This window comes from Fringilla coelebs (assembly GCF_963513975.1).
Source record: "Fringilla coelebs genome assembly, chromosome: 4".
Classification (NCBI taxonomy): Eukaryota; Metazoa; Chordata; class Aves; order Passeriformes; family Fringillidae; genus Fringilla; species Fringilla coelebs.
Window position 1 is genome coordinate 44,795,217 of NC_140032.1, and position 26,671 is coordinate 44,821,887.

The window sequence follows — 26,671 nt, forward strand, 5'->3', positions numbered from 1 at the left end:
AGGTTTGGAGCACTTTGCCTGTTAAAATGCTTTTCTAACATAATCCTTTCTATGGCCTGCATCTCCTGATTCCTTGACTATAAATATGGGAGACAGAGTGACGCCATCCCCTGCACAGAGTGATCCAAGCCCAACTTGCTGCACAACAGCCCATGTTTTACTGCCCAGGGATGCACTCCAAGGGCCAACACAAACCAGTTGGCTGCAGCTGGCCCCTTCTCTCGAGCTGGGTAACACATTCAGCAGCACATCACATTAGCATACAAAATCAGGCTCTGGGACGCCTGAAGCATCGTTAAAACAAGTCTTGACAAGACACATCAAAGTGAAATGGCAGCTAGTGGACTGTGACTGTAAAGCAACAGTTGGGTGTCACTAATAAAGCTGGCTGCAAAACCTACCATCCCTTGTGCCCTTCACACACTTTCTCAAACTACCCAGGGTCCACGCTGACTGGGGCCAAACTGCGCTTCTTCCATTCTTGACCTTCAGATGCTTTAAATAACACACACAAGCAGTTTTTTTCTCCTTCCTTCCCCAACTAAATCCCATAAAAATCTGTAATTTTGGGTTAACAGTCTGGAGTCACTCTGTGAATCTTACTGGCAGATCAAAGTATCTAAATACTGTGGCTTTGCAATATATTTTGGGGAAAAAAAAGCTCTCAATTGTTTGTGAAATAATCCATTTCTGAATGTGCATTTGCTCTTAATATTTATTGGCTAAGCTGTGAGTCAAAAGCTCTGATAGAAGACTCATTCTCTACTTTATTATCACTGCACAAACCATAGATTTCCTATATCTTTTCTGTATCACACACAGTAAAAGCATAAAGATCCTGACACTCACTTCATCTCCTACTGAGCTGGAGACGCTCAGCCAAAGAGTTAACGTAATTCAGCAGCACACCTGAATCTCAATTAATTTACTCCTGTTGTGGGTTTGTCCCATTTTTCCCTATGTGGAAAGCAGATGCCTTCCTTGCGCAGCTCTGTGTTTTTCAATAAAAGTATCAGAGGTAAGAAGAAAAGTGAGACTTTAAATATTCTTAAGGCATCATGTCTTATTTAAAAACTACTTGCAGATTGGCAGGCAGCTCATAAAATATTTATGGAGCAGATTATAAAAGTGAAGTTATAAAATGATCCCTATATAGGTTTATAAAATATAAAATGGACAGGTAGAAAGATGAACAATCCAGCTGGGAAACCGATGCCCACTACCTCGCATGACAGAAGCCAATTCACAGAGAAAAATCCTTCACAAAGTGAGGCAGAAAGATGTTTGCTCTCCCTGGTCTGATGGAGATTCTTTTGTTTCTGCCCTGTGCTTCAGGATACCTTGCTGGGTGTGTGGCCCTTTGGCCCCTCGAGGCATTGCCCTGAAAACCACAGAATGCCCAAGGGAAAGACTTTTCATCTCTCTGGCTAGGGCCACCATTCTGGTCACAGCCCAAGCAAGACACAGCCAGGGGACTGTGAACCTGGACCTTGGACGTCAAGCCCTAGGTGGTGATATGAAAAAATCTTGACATACTTTTTTTACAGGCATAGGCCAAAGCATTTCAGCACACAGCCAAGGCATTACTGGAAATGCAGGTGGGGACAGCATTGAGACATCCCTGATGAGGAAAGGGACTTCACCTTGCCAGGTGCAGTCAGTACCATCGAACGGGCTGTGCCCTGAAGCAGCATGCAATCCCTCACCCCCATCTTGCAGAGACTTACACATGTATTTAATCTCTCAAATATGAGATAAACGAAGCATAGGCACTTCTCTGAAACAGAGACAGAACACTTCTTTTTCAGGGGTGAGACCTTCACTCAGAAGCATGTCTTTTATAATAAATCAACTTAGAGGAATGCTTCCAACCCATCTCAAGCTGTCACTTTACAGGAGGTTTGCAAGGACTGCAAGGTTATTGTTTACAAGGGGTTAGTGCTTATTTCAGACTATTTGTTCCAAGATGTTAAAGCAATAGAGCTGCATACGTGTTGCAGTGCAGGATCGTGTTCCATGCAGAGGAACAAACAAACATGGATCTCTCCATCTGGCCAAGATCCTGTCGCCTCAGCTCACGTGTGGAGACAATAACTTGTTCAGTGAATAGCTTTATCCTTGATAAACAACGCTGATACTGAGAGCCAGAGGCAGAAGACTACCACTGGTGATGTTAGTCTGTGTTCAGCATTTGCCTCTGCTGCTTGCAATCCTAGGATAAATTCAGTATCAAAAAAACGGGGAATACTCAAGGGACTGGTGTAAACTGAACAGCTCCTATATTGGAAGTCGCTTTCCATTTTTCTGTCCACTTTCCTCTTGCACAAGATCAAAAGAGAAGTAAAAGGTCTGCTGATGACAAGCCAAGACCTTTAGCTCAGTTCAGGAGATACAGGAGATGGCTGGCCTGAGAGGAACGGGGCAGATTCCCTTCCAAAGGGCTCCAGGCTCACAATCTTCTCTGCTGCTTTCCCAGCACTGCTGTCCCCCTCTACACTTGTGTGACCCTGTATTTGACCTCTGATTAACTTGGATGCCTCACAAAGGAAGTTTCACAAATCCAGCAGTGGTATTTTTAGCCTTTAGTCCTTCCCTGCCTTTGAGCTGAATGACTCCCTGCTTTCCTAAACCACCGCCAGAACAATTAAAAATAATTTAAACAAGATACCGTTTTCCTCTCTTGCAGGAAGCTCCCTCTGAAGTGATTTCCATAAATCTCTCTAAAGAGATTGTCATGCCTTCCCATAGCACAGCCAATGGCATCCGTGCCTTGAAGAAACTTCTCCCATTTCCCCCTCCCAGCCTGCTGCCACATTAGTCTCCCTGCACCTTAGGAGGAAACCTGCAGAGGGTGTTTTCCAGGTCAGCCAAGTTTTCCTTGTACGTCTCTCTTCTTCATAGCCATCCAGTCCAATCCTGGTCTTCTCTGAGAACTATTTTCCATTGCTGTCATCCTCCTGCTGGGGGCCTTGCTTGAGGACATTTGAAGCATGACTTGCAGCGAAGGACTGCCTCGTGCACTGGTACCACAGGCAGGACAGACAGCAGAAGTACTGCAAGGTTTTCTTTCAGAGCAATCATTGCCAAAACAGAGGTCCACGTACCAGAACAACTTTTTACAGGCACACACTTTGAGCTGAGCATTCTTGCTTGCTTAATCTGCTCTTAAGCACTGAAAAGTCACAAAAAACCAAGTAAAAAATGTTCCACCAAGGGGAAAAACCAAAACCCAAACTCCTCCTCTATCCAAATAAAAAATACAGCACCAGAGGACCCAAAAATGGTCCACCATAGTGACTGCTGTGTCCCACAGCAAGGAACTGCACCATGACCCAGCCACCATGCAAAGCCTCAGCATCCCCCAGAAAACACAGCAGAAGAGTTCCACACCTCTCACCAGCTAAGCTGAGAAAACTTCCCAGCTTAACAGCGCATGTGGGATGTCTCAGAAATTCTGCGGTCTCAAGCAGCTGTCTGATGGGGATTGTGATTACATGCATCTCTTAGGAGGCTTAGGAAGATCTCTGCTCACACAAATATTACAGCTGATTCTTCTTTGGGAAGCAACTCAACTTGCATCCAGTCAAACCAACAGAAATCAAAATCACCCCTCATTTGAGCAGTTAGAAAAGAGGGGAGTACAAGAGAGCAGAAGGTGGTGAGGCAGCCCAGATGTGGCAGAACAGGACAGCATGCAGCATGGACACGCACCTCAGGACACCCACAGAGATATGCCCGCTGCTGCTGGAGCACCTCGGGGGCAAGCAGCACCATGTCATCGCTGTGTATGTCATACACCGCCATCCACGTCCATGACATACACTTCATCCCACTGACATGCATGTCACATGCCACCAAATAAACACTTTCCTGCTCCCGCCTACCCCCTGCCTCCTCTGGGGCACACTTCCTCCCCCCAGCCCCTTTGGATGACAAGAAGCAGGACTCGATGGGTGCCCAGCATCCATGGTGTTTTGTCAGACACCTGCTGCAGTGTCTGGATTGATCACGGCATAACAAGCGGGTTCTTGCCCCTGAGATCCCTGCCCTTGCTGAAGATACACTCTGCTTCAGGTCACTCTATTTCCACTTGTTGAGATAGACAAGCTGGGTACAGAGATCAGATGAGAAAGTGATTTCCAGGCCAGTACAAGAAAGGAAGGGAGAGGCAGACTGTGCACAGAAAACACGGACGGAGGACACGCAGTAGGAGCCAGCACGGGTGGGAACACTGACCATGTTAGGCTCGGATAGGCAACAGCACGCAGAGAGGAAGCCCACCCACAGCCATGATCGCAGCAACTGAAAAGCAAACAAAAAGGCCCAGGATAAGGAATAATCCCACCGCCCTGGCAAGGTGCAAATACATTCACAACATTTCTATATGTATTTTCTTCCTTCTTATTGCATTTATTATTGGGACCTGAACACCCTGAGCTGCAAAAATTTCATGGCATACGCTATTGTTGGTGAAACATGCCTTGGGGAGAGTGCCTAGATCCTGGTGCTGTAAAGCAATTAACCATGTGCTTCCTGTACTGGAGTACCACCATCAGGATTAATGGGGCCACCCATGTGCTTAAACTTAAGCACCTGCCTTGAAGCAGGCAAAGTGACTTTTTTTCCAGAAGCGTGCATGTGGTACAATTACAATTGCCTTTAAAAAAGGAAAAGCACTGGATGAATACGAGCCCTGCTTCTGCAGATCCTTATGCATGGACTCACAGAGCCCCTCCTGCATCTCCTTGTGTCAGGGAAGATTTGCACATGTTAGGTATCTGCAGAAGCAGGACCTTGTGAGAGCGTTCAGCCTAAATAAACTCGAAATGTGGTGAGCTGAAAGGCACTCCATGCAGCCACAGCTTGCCTTTGAAGGCTGCTCAGCCTTTTCTTTAATCAGACTATGGGTTTGCCTGGCATCAGTTCTCAACCCAGTGCTGGCTGCACCTCAGTATTTGCCCTTTATCCTTGTCAGAGAACTTGCACAGACAACTTTTCCGTTACCAAATCTATTAAGATAGTTCATCCTGGAAAAGAACATAGTGCAGAAGAAACAACAGGAAGGACTTCAGTACAAGCAGGAGCCCAGTGGTGCAGGTATACTCCAAATAAAGTCAGCTGAAGATCTCTTCACTTCATTTCTCCTCAGTCATCACAAGAAGTCATTCTTGAAAAAAATCCTGTGCACATCAGATTTTTTATACAATATGACTTACAATGCCTAAATACATTAAAATAGTTTATTTAGACAAAATTAACATTCTACAACTGCATTGCCTTAAATTATGATGCAAAATAACTTCAGGCATGCAATGATTTACAGAATTATACACTGGATTATGTGCTTACTTAAATTAAAACTGGTGAAGAATGTCTTCTAAGCTCCTTTTGCATCAGCAAAACAACTTGCTAACATTTTCTAAACAGCAATGCCAATATCTCTGACTGTAATTAACAATATTTTCTATTTTCATAATGCCCCAGCTTGTTCAGTCATACTAATATGGAAGGAGATCAGCCTTCACTAACCCACTCTGCAGATCCAAGTTAACACCAGAGATCCAAAACTCAAAGGTATACAAAGGCAACCCAAGCACTATGTATCTTAAGTCAATTTTGCCATTTTCCTCCTTTAACCCTGCAGGATCTGAGTGCAGGGAACTGGTGCATCTCCAGAAGATCAGCTTGGCTGTGACCCTTTAGCTTATGTTTCAGCCAGGAGGCCCTTTTCCCCCAGGCATTTTCTAATGTTGCTGCCACCAGACCTTCCCACACCTCCACACCACTCAGCATGCAAAGTCAAAGTTTTCCAAACAACTGTTCAATTGACCTGAAAAGCAACCACTTCCTTAAAATGAAAAGAGCTCAATGTTTCCCTGAACAAAGAAAACCCTTTAAGAGCTCATCAGCAACAGGGCTGCTCTGAGACAAAATCAGTTCCCTGCACTGAATCTGGATCTCACTTTCTTTATACAGAGAGAAAAACAACTGTTCAGGTGCAAGAGAAATGTACTTCAGTGTAGCCTTGCTCCTACAAACCCACCAGCTGTGCACTTGTGGTCAAAATACTCTGAGGTTTAGCATTAGAGGAAATCTAAAGTGCTTAGAAACAAACTAAACAGGACCAGCAGACAATAAAATTCACTTTCCGGTCCACGGAGCACTTGGTTAGGTAAATGAACTTACTAATTGGTCTGAACAGTCAGGACAAAGGAAGATTTATTACTACTTGTGTTAAAAAGATGGCTTGATTTGGCAGATACACTTTAAAATATAAAAACCCTGAGGTAAATAAAACTGATGGTAAACTCAAGCAAAGCCATCGTGCATCTTGTGGCCATTGGATTTGGGTGCCTGAAGGCTCCTAGGAGGGGCCCAGTTCCCATCTCCTCCTTTCCTGCAGGGCTTCCTTAGTCTAAAAACTGAGGAGCTGAAAGCAAAAGCCTTCCAGACAAGATCAAATGCTATGGGTAAGATTGAAATGCTTTTTAATGAAATACAGCTGGACTTCTCCAGGGTTTTACATCTTTAGCCATCAAGCTGACCTATCCTGGAGAACAGACTTGAACCAAGCACTGCATACATCAACTTTATCTGCAAAGTCTCCTCCAACCTCACTGAATCAACCAGCAAACTATGAGGAGAGCTAGTGGGGGCTGCCACTGGTCAGGAGCCCCTCTGATGTGCTGCAGGATAACAGATGACATGTCCACGTAACAGCAAAAGTTATTGAGAGGACACCTGCAGTGTTAAATCCCCTTAGCTGGGAAAGAACAGGCTCTGAGGCAACAGCATCTCCAAAAGCCAAGCTTGCCTGAAACAAGGTGTGGCACCTGCTTCTAGCCCTGCCTTCAAGGAAAGGGCTGCAGAAGGGGGGGAAAAAAAAGCAGAAGAGCCAGCAGCTGCAGTGACACCTCCAGGACCTGCTGGCACTGCCCTGCTCCCTGGCCAGCCCAACTGTGCTACTTTCAGCTATCTCAGGCACACAGAGACAACACTCCTCTTCTTCTCGATAAGGTGACCCCCACAAAGCTTATGTGGTTTGCAAACACAACTGTCCAGAGCACAAACTTTAATAAACCTGTGCAAGGAGCACTTACCAACACTCTTGGCATTGTTTCAAACCCTTGGCTTGGTTAATGAAATGTATATATATCATGGGCCCCAGCAACTGTGCCTGCAATTAATGTAATTAATTTACCACAAGTCTGCAGATGACCCAGAGAGCATTTGGAATTAAACTACATTTTTAATGGCTAGATAGAATTCAGAGAGGCTCTGCCATATATAGATGTGGCTTTTAAGAGTTATAAGCTGAACTCTTGGAATCATGATAAATGGAAGCCTCATTTGTTGCTTTTAATAAGCTGTTCTAATGGGATGTTCTTCAGAGGCTTGCAATTAGAGACTGAAATACTTGAGGGTGCCTGGGAAGATTTTTCTCATCCTTCATACAGCCTTGAGTGATGGTAATGATTGCTTCCTGCATCTCCAGGTCAGGAGGCCAGCTCTACACCTAGCAATTCCCGAGTCAACATGCTTGCTCTGAACATCAGAGAAGTACCATTACACACTGTGAGCTGCGAGGAATATATTCCCACTTTGTCCCAAAATATACGAATGTTTAAGGAGTCACCTGCTCATCCTGCTGAGCTCTCCTAGTTCACACATTAAAGTGTGTCTCTGCACTGTTCAAGAGAAACTGAGAAGGCCAAGCAGATGACAGCTATGCAGTCACTATGGGGAAGGAAAACAATGTCTTCAGGGAAAGGAACTGTACTTGGAAAGACCTCTGGCATTATACTGTTCTATGTCTCAGACATAAGAAAGCAGAGATAACCTTTTTTCTAGGTAAGAGGCCACATGCTGCTATGTGGTGAAGCCCCAGGAGAGGTCACACTTCTGATTTCAAAGCAAGGTGAAACATCCACATATTCAGAAGTGCAGAAGGACAAGAGTCTGACTTCCTTCTTCATTCTCTACCCACTCCACAGTCAAGAGAAGACACTGTAAAATCCCATTTTCAAAGACTACATACACAAGGGGTGCTGAGCAGAAGCCTCAAGCTGCTATAAACTCCATCCTGAAGGGCAGCCCAGTTCCCTTCTCCACGTGGAAACAGGACTTGCACAATGCCATCAAACAAATCCCCGGCAAGGAGGTGAGGAGGTTTCATCACTTACCCCCCATTCTCCCTGCTCAGACAAAGCTTATGCTGGTCGCTTATCAGCTCATCATCCTTCCAGCCCATTCCCTTGGCTGCTGCCAGAGGAACTCAGAAATAACTTGGAGCTTAGTTACAGACTTGGTGAACCTTCTGTCTGAGCCAAAGTCATCCAAAGGCAGATCAGCCTGGGTCCTCAAACCTGTCTCAAAACTGCAGAGCAGAGACTGCCTTGAGCCTGGTGAGTTTGCACTAAGCCAAAAAGTGCTTAGAACATTCCTAGAACAGGAATGAGGTGTTGGAGCCGCCAAATTTGACAAGCTGATCTTGACAGGATGTTAGGGATGGGTGCTACAGGCAGCAGATCTCCACACAGAGCCCAGGAAGGTCTGACCCTGGCAGAAGGCTGCACTGGAGCACTCTCCCTCCAGAGAGCTGTACTCACACCAGTGCTGCTCCTCTCTGGGAAAATGCACCAGCACAGAGGCTCTTAATGGGATGGAAGCAGTGAAAACCTTGACCCCAACAGAAGCAGGACCAGGCCCTGCCTGCTCTTGGGTGGATGGGAATTTTGACTTGGCAGAGCAGTAGCTTCCTCAACAAAATCCTTCCTCTTGTCAGGTGAATCGTGGGGAATATTTGGCAGTAGGCAGCATAATAAAGTGGCTATAAATCACAGGAGACAATGTCCTGCAGGAAGAAGGAAGAGCAGCCTAGAATGTAGAGATAAAGGTCCTTTAAAATGTCCCAACTAACAAAAATTGTGACTCATGCTGGAAAAATTCTCTATGAAAACCATTATCTATAGACTGTCTCCCATTTCCTACGGAAATATTGAAAAAGCAAACTATTTTAAGCCCTGACACAACTTGGAAAATAGGATGGGGGGAGGCTGTGGAAAAATTCATCTATTTTGACCTTCCACATCACAGAAGGTTGTAAACACCCTCTCAGGACCTGGGATATACACCACAATCTTTCACCCTCTCTGTTCCCTGAAAGCCACTTTTTAACAAGATGCACATATTTGTGTCCAGAAAGTAGCCCTCTGCCATCACAGGCACAGATATTTAAAAGTCTAAATCAGCTAAGGTCAAGGATGGATACGCTGGTGTAAGAGCCTCTAATTGCCAATACCCAGGTGGCAAGATTTGTCTTTGCTTTGTCTTTCAGAGGCTAGCTCCTTGCCAGAAGGAGACTTTCTATATATGCATGACACAGGGTGAGGAGGAGTTTTTTGCTGCTTCAATTTTTTTTTTCCCCCCTAAGTTCTATGAAAAGCTCCCTCTGGTTCTTTGGAAGATCACTTGAGATGGAAAGGTCATCCATAATGGGTAGTTGGCTATAAAAGCAGATGCACAGTTGACTTGAACAGCTTTTGCAAACATGCACAGCATTGACCTAATATCTTCCCCACTTTACTCTGTAAAAGCTCATGCTTTTGTTCAGAGCTATGAAGTTTGAAAGCTTGGGGAACTGGAGGGACCAGCAGTCTCTTAACACTGACCCCAAGACCTTGTCTGTTTTGCAAAGAGGGCTGGGTTTGAAGGACAAAAGAGGGGTACTGCTCTGGAGCAGTCGTCTCCTCCCCAGACTGCTGAAAACCTGGCTCAGTTTGTAAGGAGAAAGAGACTGATACCACACAACAAAAACTGAGGCACTTTGCTGCTCCTGGTGAGATGGAGTGCAAAGATCTTTGTCACTGGACTGTGCGAAACAGACTTTAACACAAAAGTCAGTAATGATTTTAGATGAATACATACTTCAGTGAGGAGCAGAAATGGTAACAGACATCTAATTCAGGCATTGCCAGGAAAGCAAAATGTATAGATTTGCTCTATCTGTAAAATGCACAGCACTTCAGAGAACACATAATCCTAACAAAACAGAGATAATAACAACTCTGTGTTCTTTAATTAAATACTTGTAGCTGGTTTAATAATAGATTTTCAATCCACTTCTCTTTTTTATGCTGAGACAACTACAGTCTGATTTAGTGACTGTCTTTGATTTGTAATCCCAATTGTTATATTATTAATATGTCCTTGATGCAAGGAGCAGGATAACTTAAAAAAGTGATCAGCTATTTGGCTTGGCATTTATGACCTTGGTCAGAGGACATGTTATTTACAGGAAGTTTTCTGGAGCATCTGCAAGTAAATCAGCTCTGAAATGCAGCTTAATTGTTTAAGGCAAAGCACATTTAGTTTCAAATTCCCAGGAATCTCCAGCTTCAGACGCAAAGTGCATTTCCACAGATGGACTCTGACATGTGGAAATGCCACCACAACTACTGTTCAACTGACCTTTGGTTAGGGCCAGCTGCCAACGGGAAATGCCAAGCTGTTACTTACATTCATTCAAAAGAAGCCAGAAAACTGCAGAGACCCGAAAGCAAAAAATAAGAGGACAGAGGTGTGGCCCTGCCTTTGGGAGCCTAGTAAAAAATAAAAAGCCTGCAGGCTCCAGCAAACTCCTCAGCCCTGTGACTGGAAACACCTCACAGAACTGCCAAGAGCAGGATGACATTCACCTCGCACTGCAGAACTGCTCTCCAGCCTCTGCTTGCTGCAGCCTGGGGCTTGGGAGGATAGGTGCAAAGAGGTGCCACACAGCATCCTAGGGAGGATAATCCTGAGGTGTCCAGGGCCTCTCAGGGACTCGGGAGCATCCTGAAGCCAGCACAAAGTAGGCTATAGGCAAGAGCTGGCCAGGCTACATCCTCAGTGCTGCAGAGCAAGATGGTTTTTCTCCTTCTCCTGCTCTCTTATATCAACAGAAAAGACAGAGCTTGGGCTTTGCACAGCTTGCTTGGTGTGGAAAGCAGTAGTGAGTCCAGCTGGAGTTCAAAATAGCTGTTTACATAATAGCAAACACAGGAAAGAATTAGGAAAGAAAATGCAACCCCCCTGGAACCAGGCACTGGAACAACACAACCACTCCAGAGGTTTAATAGGAAAACATCTCCCAGAAACAGGTTAACTGCTTCAGAAAGGGATTATCCCATGACTTGGAACATGTTTATTGTCCCTGCTGTCACAGCAGGAGAGTTACTTCACAAATTGTCTTGAATCCATATCCAAGGCAAAGCAGCATAAGTAACACATCTCCCTGGCATCTCTGCTTTCTTCCAAACCAGAGCAATTTCTTTGTTTTGTTTAATTTCAAATTGTCTGTCATCTTTCTGGATTTTGGGGGTTTATTTTGCTGTTCTCACAAGTCACTCAGTGTACTAGACGGGCTTTAAAATTCATGGGAAGTCAAATTGTCAGAGAAGTCCTGTGGTTTTGAAGCCAATTTTCTGATAATGGACCAAACCTTGGTGCGGGACGCTTCTCCACCAGCTCCAAATGAAGGACTGTGGTCTTTTCACTTAGGGGAAGGGTCGAAAAGATAAAAATGGATGAAAAGCTCAGCTCCCTGTGCCTACCCCTTCCAGACATCCAGCGTGGCACCATGGAGAACGTTCCAGAAATCTGCAGCTGCCCTGGGGTCCACAGAAGGAAGTGTGGGTACAAGGCAGGAGGATTAAGGTAGCAGCAGAAGCAGCAATAAAACTCTAGCCAAAGGACACAAGGTCTTTCATAAGCATGCCAAGAGATAAAGAGCTAAGAGGAAGCACATCCTGGAAAGCACATTAGGCGAGAGAACAGAAAGATGTAACTAATGAGAACTGCTGACAAATGGCTCAGAGTTTGCAACTGCTTGCTGAGACTAGAGAGAGCAGCAGTGAAAAGGAGACTTGTGAAGGTTCATCCTCCTCAGAGGGGTACTGAGCCCTTGCCAGCGACCGTGGGAAGAGCAGGAGGTCCTGGCAGCCACGCAGCTGTGACTCCCTATGGGCACAGAGGGATGTGCTTTCCTCCACCTGGTGAGATGGAGTGCCAGGTTACATCCACAGCCTCCCTACAGTCACACATGCATTCTCCTGTTGCACCAACACACACACACATCCAGGCTGGGGGAAGCCAAGGTTCACATCCACCTGCTCTGAGTGAAGAGGAATTTCAATCACAACCTCTAGTCTTTAAGGAGGGACTTGAATCCTGTCTAGAGTGTTCAGAGTCAAGTCTTTTGACTGCAGCTTTCCTGTAGGCCCCAGTGTGAATTGCCTGTAGCCATTGACTCACCCCCCTCCCTCTCTGCTGCTCCATGCTTCTCATGCAGACAGGAGCGTTTACTTTTCCATTTTTAAGCCCAACAAGTCACTCAAAGCAGACAACAGGAGCTCGAACAGCTGAGCTGGAAGAGACTGTCAGTCTCTGACCTTGACTGGAGATGAGTCTGGCAGCACACTTACCGTTCAAGACAGGAAATAACTGTGTCCGTGTCCTTCCACGGATGCCTTATGCCTGAGGACAGAGCTGCTCAGCCTGGCAGGATTTCACTGCTCTGCATTTGCAGACTCATACCTTACCTCCTCTGGGAAATAAGACCCTCAACCAACAAATTCAGTGCAGTTCCTCTGCATCTGTAACATCTCTTAATGTTTACAATATCCTGTAAATTACAGCCACCTTGCTAGACCTGAGCGTAAGACAGACCTGCATCATAAAAGCAATTGTGGGCTGATGGGTACCTTAGAAGCATAAATGTTTATTTTGCACTGAAAATAAATGCAGCCTTATCAGACGATGTACTTCACAAAGCTTTGTGGAGTACTTCACATATGCATGAAAGATCTTGCATTGTTTGACTACTGCCACTAAATAAAGGTACTAATATATATGTAGAATATGAAAAAAGCGCCTTCCGTGCTGGCCGCCAAAAAAGTTTTATGTTGCAGTACAAACTTATCCTGATACAAGCCAGATTTTGCCCCAGTACCACAATCTCTTGTTCATCAAAAAATTCCATCAACTTCCATTAGAGTTGTCAAAGATGTTACAGTCCAGGCTTTCATCACTTGCCTATGTTTAAGCACATGAGAAGTCAATGGGATGGTTTGAGGCAGAGTGTCTCCCTCTCCGGGGGAAGCTCTCTGTATGATTTACTAACGCTTGAGGAACACATTAATATCCTACACATGAGAAATGAAATCCAGATCTGACCAAAAAGTGGGGCATTTGGCCATTTCAGTGGCTTTATTCTCATTTTCTTTGCAAGTGTTTTCCTGAAGTTTTCTCCGTGAGCAAAGTCCATTGCAAGCTCTGAGTACAAACATATGGGGGTGAAGATATTTTACCTGTAATAAAATGTTCTGCTTATTTTTAAAGGAATGTGAAAACAGTCCTGAGAGAATCAAGTGATATAATCAGGGCCAGCCTATACACAGATGAAAATCATTGGGAAGTGAACAACATCTGTGAGAGTGCCTTTGTCATTCCTGCTTGTCCAAACAGATCAATCAGCCCACCCTCGTGCTGTTTTACAGTGCTACCGCTTGACAGCTTTGTTCACATGCTGCTTTTGCCTAAATCACACTAATCAGCTGGTCAGATAAAAGTTATTACAAAAGTTGAAGAAGTATAAATACACAGCTTCTTCTCTTACCTTCCGCTGAGAAGGAAACCGATAACAACAGCCAGCAGAATGACTCCCACTGTTACAGACACAACAATTATAGGAATCTGGCTCTGGTCGCTGGATGCAGCTACTGCTGAGATGAGAAACAGAAAATGGAGATTAGGGTTAAAATGACAGTCAGCACTCATACGAGTCTCTCTAGTGAGGCTGCCAGCAAGGTTTCAAGTCTTACCAGTTCGTTTATTCTTTTACGGTTTGTGTTTTCCCCCTTTTGCTGTCTGTTTCTAGTTTGGAAAGGATATGGGTGGAAAGGAAACAAAACCACATGCAACACTAAGCCAAAAGCCCAACAAGATTCCATCTCATTGCTGAATTCAGAAACCAAAGCGTTGCAGGATGCAGCCTTTGAGTTTGTGAACTGAAGTTTTCCCCCCTGAGTTAGCTGCATTAGAAATCAGAGATAAAAGATGAAAACCCAACAGGCTCTCATTTGGATGAAAACCCAACAGTCAGAGAGAACATTTATGGAATGTTATTGCTAACAGACACAAGAAAAATCTACAACATAAAAAAAATTACCTGCACTTCAAGAAGCTATAAATAATTATAAACTAACTCTTTGTGGCATCTCTATCACGTGGCCATAAAGTGCCCTCTGTAAAACAGGAATCTGCTAAGACATGTACACTGGTTGGTCTTTTTATTGGCCAAAACTTGGGGAACCAAAACTCCTCCAGTTTGTGCCTTGTAAGGAACCCTCCTGCCAAAAGGCAGGAGACTAAACTGGTGATAAAGATGCCAGCAGAAAGGTCAGGAGAGCTGATTGAGAACTGAATTTTGACACGGGTCAAGTGAGAGCAGGTGACCAATCTCCTGTAGGCTGTAAAATGGAAATGCTAATACCACTTGTATCTTGTTTATCTGCCCGACTTGGCAGGGGAAGGAGCCCATTTCCCCCCAGGGTTTGCATGTGGGGCTCCACAAGCAGAAACCAAAGTCTCCTCACCTTGCCCTCTTTGCTGCCAGCTTAATCAGCTGCATGTCTATAACTACCCCAGGGTACAAACCTCACATCCTCCCTGCAAAACCAGCTCCCTGGCACAGGAACCACTGCTCTGGGGGGGGAAAACCTCATTATAGCTCTGAACCTCGTGCCAGCCCAGGATGAAGCTCCATCCACCCCAGAGAGCAGCAGGAATTGATTGCGTACTGAAGAAGCCTTTAACGAAATGATTGAACGAAAAAAGGGTCCTTAGCACGGGATTAACGTTATGAAGGCTATAAAATAACTGAATATAGTCCCATATTAATTGTTAAAGGAAAGGAAAGACAGAAAGGTATGGCATTAAACATTGATCTGCACTGGGCTTCAAGCAGCTCTTCATATGGGAGCTCTCTGGTGCTTAACCACTGGCGGGGTGGACCTGCTACAGCAGTGTAAGTGATTTCAGAAGGACTGGTCCTGACACATCAAATATTTCATGCTAACTGCTTCAAACCCCTGCCATCATCCAGAGATTTTATTAGCCTCACAAAGTTATGGGGGCTCCTTAAGATGGTGTTTTATTGCTTTCTTGACAAAATAATTAAAAAGAAAAACATTTAAAGGAGAACATTAAGAAGTGATTGGTGGTTTTTTGCACAGCTCAAGGGATGGGGAAATGAGATAAATTCTACTGTGATCTATGGCAGATGAAAAGCCTGAACCCATAAGCCAAGCTGGGGCTTGCTGCCATTCAAAGTCGGGGGCACACACACATCCCCACTGCATTACCCCTTCTCAGCTTGGTGATATGTTCCTGCCCAGCAGGACCAGCTAGATTAGCTTACCAACCCAGCCAAAACTCAGCTCTTTGCAATGTTAGTTTTTGGGGCTAGACGAGCTTGGTGGCATTTGGAAAGGATGAAGCAACGAGTGGATACACCCAGCAACACCTTCCACTCAAATAAAAAAATCCCACTGAAAATTGAAGCCCTGGCTGCTTCATGGTGCTTTGCAGAATTGCAAAAGCAGGGAGAAGTATGTAAAAATTCCCAAGATCTGGAAAAAGAGGGAAGTCCAAAAGAGCTTACAGCTTTCCTCCATTGCATTTCTTGGGCTGTTGTTGTGTAATTCCTCCAAATGTATCAAAGATAACTATAGAAACCCTGTTAACTGGAAACAAAACCTGTTGTTCAGTCCAAATGACTTGGAAATTGCTTTTGTATCTTAGAACAGCCACTGAAAGGTTTTCATCTGTGCTTGAATAAAAATAATTTGCTTTGGCTCTAACAAGAAGTTCAGATCTGTACTCTGATCTAGCAGTGCGATTCGATCTGTGCTTGCTTTCCAAATCTCCAGGATGTGCAGGAAAGCAGTGGGAGTCTGGTCACACCCCTGACACTAATATTGACTTTATATAGGGCTTTGGGGAAAAAAGTGCTTTTTATAAGGTTTTAAATGTCGAACAGAGCTGCATTTTGCAAGATACTGAGGCTTACATTGTATTTCAGTCCTATTAAGTGTTAAAGTATCTGGTTAAGTCTGGCCTCAGCCAGAGCTTGAGTCCAACAGGTGAACAATTCCCATTCCCAAACTGGGGACAATGTAGTAGGTATTCCTCTGACTAAACCAGCAACTCCTTAATATCAGAGAAGTACCTATTTCTCTGCCTTTAAAATGTGAAAAAGACGGGGATGTGGGTATGACTAACTGACCCACAGAATTTCTAGTGTTTAAAAGCATTTCCATGTGATGTTCTCCAAAAGTCCTGATTAACAGAGATACTTACATGATGGGCTTGATGAAAGTGCCATTATTTCTGGACCAGGATCACAGGTAATAGATCAAATGTGTATATATTTCATGTGTTACTCATTAATAGACCAGAGCACTATTACTCAAACAACTCTAAGCTAGAAACTTTTCAAGTGAGAAAAACTATAAAGAATAATTTTTTGGCACAGCATGATTTGGTTGCTACTTATGGAGCACAATTAATGGTTAATACTATAAGAAATACATCAAATAGACTGTCCTTACTGCATTAATGTTTGCATTGTGATGCAATTTTCACTGTATTAGCTTAATCACTGGCTCCACAGCTGCATTTGCACATGTATAATGACTCCTTGAAAATCTATTATGACTTCAAAGGCAGCATGCACTGAAAAGACAACTCAGCATCTTCTTCTCAAAGATAATGAATTTTAAATAAACAGGAGTAACAGTAATCAAAGTATTTATGAATTTAAATTTCCAAGGAAAACACAGCAAACAGTTCCTTTCCCACAGGAATGATCAGAGTATTTCCACCATAAAATTCCTCTTCCATGCGCACAGTATAAAAATTAATAAATGACAGCTGTACAAACTAATAGAGAGAAGACATATTTTCTGGTGGACAAAATTGTACTTGACACCCCGGCAAAATTCTGTATTTGGGACAAAACGAATTTCCCCACAGCTGTGCCTAAACACAGAAGAGTGAGCAGCTGAGCCTCTGTGTGCCTCAGGAGTTCATCCTGACACTGAATCAGTTCCAGAATCCAGCCCAGGATAAGTTTCATTAAAAAAAAAAAAAATTAAAGAAAATTTAAAAACCCACAAATTTACCAGGCCAAGAAGAAGTCCTGCACCTGCAGTGCTCATTTTTTACCATTTCTGATTACAAGCCAACCTCCTTTTCTTGAGGCTGTGGCCTTGGCAGCCAACAGAAACAATCTTTTAACTTGACAGGAACTTTCCCCAAAAAACACAAAAGACAGTAACGCTGGTTCAACCCTTCCCCTTGCAGAGAGGCACCATTTCAGGGTTTTTCCCCCCAGATGGAGATATTTAAGAGACCTCAACATCCTCTGCAGCCTGCCTTTAAGGAGCAGGTCCTGTCCCCTCTGTCCCTCCTGAGAGGAATGACTCTCTTACACCGGGCTCCTGTAAATACAGGATTTTTCTAAGCATGGAAAGCCCTGAATCTCTGAAGCCTGAAGATCTCCTGCCCCACCACGAGGAAGCAAAGGAGAGATATGCCAAGCGCAGAGTCACGATGCGCCCGACGTTTCCAAACTCGGGGGATGAAGCAATCAAAGGAAGCGCTCTGTGCAGAGGTACCGACCCCTGACGTGTTTCAGGGCAGCGCTGCAGGGACAGGGGCTGGCAGTAATGAAAAGCACTTACACACTGGGCTGGTTTCGAACTCGAACCTGCGGCTGAAGCCCCCGTAGCCGGCAGCTGTCCGCGCTCGGATCTGGAAGACGTACGCTGAGCCTGGCTTCAAGCCGTCCGCCGTAATCGCCGTCTCTTTGGACTTGATGATGGTGTAGCTCGTCTCCTGGTCCTTTTCCCAACACCCCCCAAAAACCACAAAGTTCAAACAGACACAGAGTGGCTCTCAGAGAAGACAGACTCTTAACAACCCCCAGAGAAACACGACAAAAGATGACTGAAGCCTGCATTTTTGAGGATTTCTTCCTCAAACCCCCCTCCCTCTCTGAAGGTCCTTTCTGCAATAGAGACTGTGAGATCTGATTTTCTCTTTTATAATCAATGATTCTGGGAGGCACACATCTGCAGTAGAAGCAGCTTTCCCCTGCTCAGGATGCACGTGGCCTGGGGCAATGGAAAGGTTTATCATACAAAGATCAATCACAAGGCACAGGGAAGATAAAACAAGTTCCATCGCCTTGAAAAAGGATTTTGATTTACACCAAAACGGCTTCCCAGTAGTGTAAGTAGGCCTAAAAGAGAATAATGTATTACACACTATACAACTTTATGCCTGCATTTCTAGAACCATGAATAAGACCTTGAGAAGAGACTAATAAACCAAAACTCCAGGAAAATACCTAATTTTTGCATTGTTCTTCTGAAGCAATGAACTTGAAGAAAAATTGCTGAAATAAATCTTCATCTACATCAGTTTCTAATGTGAAACAGTTCCAGTTCTTTGATTAAAATTTTGTTGAAATGCTAAGTAATTACTCTTAGAATTATTTACTGTAACACATAATCTAGACAAGAGCTCATAAATTAAAGTCTACAAATATGGAGACTGCTTTTTATTCACCATATCCTCTCAGATCCAAATTATTATGAGTTAAACCAGAGTTTTTAGTAGTTCCTTACCAAGATTTCTGGATAGCTCTTAGAATCCAAACTAATTTTTCTTTTTTTTTTTTAATTTAATGGCCAACTTCCCATTGACAGCAACATGCCTGGGTAAGGTGCTAGGAATTTCTTAAATGTAAGATTACAAAATTTCTCAATTGATGCTTGTTTTGGAGAAATGTGTACACACACAGAGACATAAATATAAATATGTGCCCTTTTTTTCTTATTAATCTGACAAAACTCAGTTTTCCCAAACATTTAATATAAATATTCTTGTCCCTTGGAAATGAATGCGAACTTACCCTTATGAAGGACTGAAAACTGAGAGAATATAAATTATAGTAGCAACAAAGAAAAAGGATTAAGGACAATATCCCCAGCCTATCTCAACTACTGGTTAAACAGCAGTAAGTGAATATTAGGTCACATCTTTGCCTGTATGTCAGCCAATTAACTTTTCAATACACTTTTGGCTTCTGCAAACACTTGGGCTCTTGAGCTTTTCTATGGAAAATACAAAGCTTCACTCTCAGACTGAAGAAAACAAATCAAGACAGCACAAACTTGGACTGGCTGGAACTACCTCTCCACAAAGGACTCACTCTTGAAGAACTACTTGCTGAAGCTATTTGAGACTAGTTCTAGACTACAAATACAACATTTTAAGTCCCCTCTCCTGCCAATTTGTTTAAAAACAAACTAAGGAAAATGAAGTAATACCCAGGTTTTTTTCACTTTAATTATTTGCTTTGCCTTTTTTTTTGGTTTCTAAAAGCTGTTCTTCCCAAGCCATTCCATGGTTAGGATCCAATGTACCCCAAGAGCCATTCAAACAAGTTAATAAAATAATTAGCAATGGATTATTTCCAGCAACAAAATAACCTGATTCCTGCTGTGTATCTTACTCTTCAGCCCTATTTAAGTCACTCACATATCTATTTCACCATCTCCCTCATCTGAAAAAATAATGTTGATTTTATTTTGATGGAGAAGATTTATGAAATTCTTTCCCCTGTTTGCATGGACTGCTTGAGCAGGTCCTTCCCATGGTCAGAGAAAGAAGACAGAAGGAGCAAGGATCTAATCCTGGTCCATGTTGAGCAATTTCACCTGGATCACAGATAGAGCTAATTGAATATCTTCCTTAAAACAGAAATTCAATCCCCCTTAAAAAGTGAATTGTGACTCAATTTCATTATTTTCCTCTTGTTTTCATGTAGAAAGCCTGTATGTTTCTGAGGAAAAAAGAACACCTTACAATTCTAGCTAAGGCAAAAAAAAATGCTATTCAGTCAAATCCTGAAAACCTGATTTTTGGAAATCTCTAAGACTTCTAGAGATTTGAGGCCACATCTCTCAAAATACACTACTTTGATAAAGTGCATGTGTAACTGTTTTCATTTAAATGACATTAATTTTGCAGGAAGATAACAAGTCACCATTTGAAATGAAGACTAGGAGGGGCAAGTTTGTGGGGAGACTGCTTCCCTTTAAACTGAAGGAAAGAGCTGGAAAACCCAGGCAAGTTTTTAAGTCAAGATGCCCTTCTTCATAACAGAGTCTCTCTCCACAACCCCCTTTTCCTCTCCTTTCACAGTGGATGGAAAATCCAGAGAGAAATTGAAATACCAAATGCAAAGTATTTTGCCTGATGTATCTGGGAGGAGACAGATGCTCAGTCCCCAACCCCTTCTATTTTTAACAAATGAGCAGGCTCTATCTTAATGTGATAAGGCTGGAGAGGAATCTGACACGCGGATTTAATGTATTTGTTCAAGAGAAGTGGCACACTAATGGAAAACAACACCCTCATTTCAAGTCTTCCTAATCATTTACTGCAAAATCAATCTGACATTGATTTATGCATAAAATCTCTCAATTCCCTTCCATGACTCAAATAATAATAACTAAAAGAAGAAAACAATAAAGAGAAGGTACTTGGGAAGCTCAGCAATCAGTCCATCACACCTTTTCAAAATATTTGATTTCGTATTCCAGGATGATGCCATTGGGTCGATCTGGCTCCTGCCAGGAAAGGGAGATGCTATTTTTAGTTATCTTCCCTTTTTTCACAGTACTGACTGGAGAAGGTGCTGCAAGACAGGAAAAAACAGAACAGATAAAAACCATGGTTAGCAAGATGGTCTGCCTCAGCCAAAGCCAATCTCATCAGTGCATGCTCAAACACAAGACAATCCTTAGCTACTGCAGATCAGTGGGGTCTGTTTTCACCTTGGTGGTATTTGCCCATTTTTAACAAGTGGACTTGCATGGATTTGTGGCAGCACGACCACCAAGGCAAAGTAATAACATGAACTACTATCACAGCTTACACATCAAGCCCATCTTTTCAAGCAATTTTCAAACACATCAATCCCACACCTTCTCTTTTCAAATGTCAGGGGTCTACATTATCAGACTTACATATTGAGTATGCTTTGCTTTCTTTTGCCTGCTTTCAAGGCATATATTTTCCAGAAGACCTTAGATTACATGGGCTCCTGAACTGTTTTTGGATTGTACGTAGTTTAAGCCTAGGCATCTTTCAGCCCCTTCCTTTCAGAAGCAAGGAATATTACAACCTTTATAATTCAATTGCTCTCCATAAATATCACTGGGGTGTAGCAGGCTCACATAGTGATGCTAATTCCTTGCAAATGGCAAAAGATTTTAATGGCAATCACAGTTTGGAAGTTCTCAGTGTGCTGGGGGAAGCCACAGCACGAGAGCAGCCATACAAGCTCTGCTCATTATTTTAAGATGCAGCCCTGAAAGGTTATCTGCCCTTTGCAGCACACATATGCATCAGAAACAGGCTTGATCCTTTGTATTCAGTCTGATGTCTGCAGAGACTTTTTCAGTTGTGGTTGCTGCCCCCCCTGCCAGCTCTCCAGCAGGAGCTGCTATGGGCAGTGCAACCCTCACACCCCAGGTGCTTCATGCCAGTGATTAGGAAACAACACTGAGTGAAAAGAAAAGGGGAGGGAAGAAACTCAAGGTCTCCCATTTGCAGGGCCAAGAGCAGCTTCTCCAGAGATAAAAACAGGCCATGCCTGGATGAGGGACTTTAACTCACCCTCCTACAAGGATGACAGGGGCCTGAGGAGACCCATGGCAAAGACTTTTGTGGCCATATGGGGAACGGAATGGAAGGAGCAGCAGCAAACAACCACATTTCATCTTCCAAAATTTATTTGGAACTATAGAAAACAATTTCTTCTATATGCAGGACTAGCTAATTATCTTAACACTATAAAAAAACCCCAACCCATTAAGTAAAATAAAGACAACAAATACATTAATTTTTCCAGGTCTAATTTTAAGCCAAAAAGTAAGGGAAGAGCTCAAGACAATTGGACTGAAGACTAGCAGCAAGACTTCTCTGTTATAGCAAGTTGCCACATCTCAGTCTTGCTTCAGCCCTAGTTTTTTACGCTCCTGTTTACTTTCCCCTCTTGGCTCTTGAAGGATGCTGAAAGGTGCTGGCTATTTCCATACTGTTTTCTGCTGGAGAGCTGACATCAAGCTGTACAGACAGGGTTTGTTTTTTAACTGTGCATCCACCACTGTGCTCACAACTGCTCTGCTGAGCGAGTAAAAACCACCTTGATTTGAACCATGACCACATTATGTATGCAGGCACTGCATGGTGATCACCAACTATTTTTCACCTGCAAAAGTCACCTTACCCCTCCCTGACTGATGTCCTCTACAAGGTTTTGGGCTATGCGAAGGCAAATAACAGCCTAAGTACAAACTGCTAATCTGGAAAAGGAATTTCTGTTGCTCAGCCCAGGTGCCTAAATATGCACTGTGCGTACATGTGCACAGCAAACTGAGTTGTGCATCTGAGATCCAAGGTCTGTGAACACGTGTACAGTCAGATATACTAGCTCAGAGAAGGTAGAGAGAGTAGGGAGCTCCATCAAAATAGAATGAAGCCCTTTCTGATGCAAGGGAGCTACATAATTTTCAGGGCCGTTGGATACCAAGCCTTGCTGCGTGGTGATGGTGCCAAGTAAAAGGAGATGGTACAATCCTCATTAAATGGACAATACCAAACACTTATCATGAGCCACTCAGATGCTACCATGTACAGGGAGGAGCCACCAAAATACTCAAAAAAAGGGACCTGTGCCCTCTGGGACTGATCTCCAATGCCCCCAAATGCCTGCAATGCCTATCTCATGCTTACAGAGCTGGCAGCAGAGGTCAGGCAGGATGGAGAACATCAGTGCTGAGCATTAAACCGTTGTAAACTCCTATTAGCAAAAGTAAACTTGAGAAGAGCAGTGAGGGGAGACCTCAGTTCTCCCTGGTATTGAATGCCTCTCAGGAAGGTGAAAATCATGCAACTCCCAGTATCAAAATCACCTGATAAAACAGTGGATTTTTCATCCACCTTCCTGAGGTTTCCTGAAGTGTTTATAGGACTGAGGCTCACGGGTGCTTTACAGCCAAGAAAACAATGCTAGTGCTCCCAAACGCTGCTGCAAAACCTTTCCCTAGGAGATTCAGGGCAGTTTAACTCTCCTTTACGTGCACCTGCATAGTACAAGACAAAATGCACCACCAGCCAACCCAAACACACCCATCAAACTTCCTACTCCCCTAAATCAGAGCATTCCCTTTTAAAAAGTGTGTGCAAAAAGCTTGACTAGTGAACAGCTTTGTGGACTTAAATCTCTGGGTGTGCAAGTCTCTAAAATGTTCAATTGTGGCTCACAAAATGCTCTGCTCTACCGGGAAACGCATGGAAGATAAGAAAATGAGTAACCTGACTCTGGAAGTAAATTAGAAGAGGAGTAACCGTATCCTTTTGAATCTCCTTGAAAAGAAGTGTTAAAGTGTAACTGTGAGATAAAGTCCAATTAAGTAAATTCAATAAATCCCAGCGGTGCTGGCATGCTACAGCAACCACTCTGCAGCCTCAATGCACAGAGATTACGATGCTCTGAAGTGAAGGAAGGAAGGTATAAGTATTTTAGAGTTTTCTTTGTCAAACAAAATGTAATTCAATCCAGGCAAGTGGACAAAGTCGGCAATCATTCCATCTTAAAAGCCTGCAACTGGATACTGTGCTATATGATCTCAGAAAAATAAAAGGATTACTTAAGACTTGCTTTTCAAAGGTCACTGCTTCTGCAAGGGCAGCATCCTCTTAATAGGAAGAAGTCAAACCACAGAGCCCTTCCATTTGGAGAACAACATGCAAAAAAATAAATTCACGTAAAAGTCAAGATATATAAAGCTGTAATATCCCATGTTTCTTATGTAAGCAGACAGAAGTCTTGTTCAAATCCCTACCTTGACACAACAAAAGGTGGGTGTACATTGTGAATTGTTCATGTTCTGCACCTATGCATTAATTTCTCAGCCACACAGTCAAGATCAAAGAGGGATATTACATCATTTATGTTTATGTTTGCCATTTATGAAAACAGCCATGCATGTGATGCATGTGATGAAAGCAAACAGAAGATGTAACAAGGTGTGAAATTGCCAATGTACATTTTTGCTTTCCTGAGACCAAAAATTAATCAGGAAGCAAAGAAAAGCATAGAAAATGGATTCTTCTTTTTCTTTTTTTTTTTGGTTCTGTTTCTAACATTTCTTAAGAAGAGTAAGGGAACATACCAAATAAATAAATAAAAGTTTCTGCAGAAGACACATAATTAGTCACATCTGAATAACTACAGGAAATTATTTCACAAGGAACAGACTTTTTAGGACATTTGCTCCTCTGCAAACTTTGATAATGACATTAGCACTGAATTAGCCATCTAGGCACCAAAGGCCATATTTACAACATACTGTGCTGTGTCCCACTAATATCTAACTTACAGTAATGCTTAGTGGAATAAAATGCTAATTATACTTTAAGAGAAACCAATGTTATCAGGTGAACAACCACTGTACCACGACAAAACAAATAATCCAGTTTCTACTTTTCATGGTCTATCTAATGCTTTCTCCAGGCCAATTACTTTTGCCTTGGTATTTTTCACTCTGGCAGAAACAACAGCTAATGGCTCCCCATCTTACTCAGTCCCAAAGCCATAAACTTTATCTGTTATTATATAACCAAACAGTTATGTTATAACTAATGCACTTAATAAAACCAGGTAAAATTGAAGAAAATAAAACCTGTAGTAGAAGAGTAACCACAAGACAAGTAACTCTGGTATTACTTCAAAAGCCTGGTATATTGTAATTTTTCACCTAGTTTCTAATTTCTTTCTCAGGCCTTTGGTGACTTCAGTGTTTGAAGCAAGACTTGCCTTTTTCACCAAGCCACACTAAAGGCATTGTGAAATTGCAGATGGCTTCAAGCAGTAGGTTAATTGAAAAAAAATATAGATATGTTAGTTAAAATAGAAACACTCAAAGGGGAAGGGGGAAAAAATGCTTTCACTGTATTATCTCTGCATTTCTACATAGGAACTTTCAGGGCAACTTAACACCCAGTAGCTCTCTTAAGGGCACTTTTACTGTCAATATTACACCTGGATCAGAACTCAGGATTTAAGTTATAACTTGTCTTTCGTGCTGCAGTTTTTCATATCCCAAAGCGCACTCAGATTTTTCTGACAATGGATTTCAAAACTCTTTGTCCCTTGAGAACAAGGAGTTGCAAAACCATGGCTGGCTAGTTAGGCAAACAGGCTGGGCCCCAAGTTTGCTGGTGCTTGCAAGTGGTTTTGAAAGCTGAGTCCAGGTCCTTGTACTAAGTAGCATTAAATGCTATTTCTATTCTATCTGAGATTTTTCATAGGACTTCAATCCTGCACAGGACCTAAAAAAGGCAAAGAGGTAAATTTTAGCCTCAGGATTAGATTAAATCCAAACTCCTTGCCAAGTAGGAGCCAAACCCTAAAACATCATTCATATATGGAGATCATTTTATTTTGAATGATTCTTCAAAGCATCTCTTGTGTAGATGTGGACTTCATGTTAGTCCTTTTCACACATCAAATATCAAAATGAGAACACAATATTCAAACTGCTTTGGCAGTGGATATATAATATTTCTTCACAACCTCTACATTCCAAGATGAGCCCCTGAGGTGCCAGGTCTTAGATCTCTTTGCAGTCTGAATGGACATTTTGAATGCCTCTGAAACCTGAGATGCCCTGACCTGCATCTTGAAACAAAACAGGTCACACAAGAGAGAGGAACCCAAATGAAGCACTCCATGGCCCTGACAGACGGCAGGGCCCCATTTCTGTAATATGAATCCATGACTAACCCAAGCAATGAGATCCATCTCAGTTGAAAAGGGGTGATCTTTCAGGTGGCTCACATCCTGGTTCCTCTAAGATGCAACACGGCTCCTTAAGCTTGACACCAGGACATGACTTGACACCCAAGCTGGGCATGGCCAAGGTGCTCCCAAGACCTTGCTGCCTCCCAGCTGGACAGAAGGTTGGGTTAATGAAAAGTGAAACCCCAGTTGCTGCCTGATTGTGTTGAAGAGCCTGTTCTTTCTTTGACAAAGCTTTCCTCAGAGAACTTCTCTCTAGGCTTCTAATCCTTGGACCTAAGACACCAGAAAAATCCCTTTGCAAAGAGAGCAGTGGGGATGCTGTGGTTTTGTGGACACTATGAGCCCAATGCTTTTAATTACCAGCACTCCCACTACAGAAAAAGCGCTCTTGTGTTGGTAAACACAAACCAGGAAAAACACTTTCAATTCATACTCACATTAGAGAAATAACAGAAGGAATCTGCATGAAATGTGCATTAGCACAGGGATGATGGCTCATCTCGTACTTCTGATCTCTGTTAACAGCTCAAGAGATCTGTGGGGCTAGGCACCAGTGTGGTCTGAGGCCCCAAGATTTACTGTGCCCCAATACTCAGTGTTCTTGCCGTAACTGAAGTGTGTTTAGGGGAAGGATAGGTGTGTGCACACTACATTCAATAATTCAAGGCTTTCTTTTTCTCCGAG

At 43.0% G+C, this 26,671-nt stretch overlaps 1 protein-coding gene across 12 annotated transcripts in view; it reads right to left on the reverse strand.

Annotated features, from left to right (window-relative positions):
* EPHA5 (EPH receptor A5) overlaps window positions 1-26,671 on the reverse strand; it is a 206,673-nt gene that overhangs the window by 45,256 nt on the left and 134,746 nt on the right. For 6 of the 12 annotated variants that reach the window (XM_084203890.1, XM_084203886.1, XM_084203882.1 and 3 more), the window contains 4 exons: window positions 20,688-20,812; window positions 17,787-17,946; window positions 13,658-13,763; window positions 4,237-4,302 (listed from right to left, as the gene is read on the reverse strand). In XM_084203890.1, the coding sequence (XP_084060016.1) occupies window positions 4,237-4,302; window positions 13,658-13,763; window positions 17,787-17,946; window positions 20,688-20,812 (457 nt within the window). The remainder of the gene's footprint in view (window positions 1-4,236; window positions 4,303-13,657; window positions 13,764-17,786; window positions 17,947-20,687; window positions 20,813-26,671) is intronic. The other 6 variants (XM_084203887.1, XM_084203883.1, XM_084203880.1 and 3 more) reach the window with 3 other exon arrangements.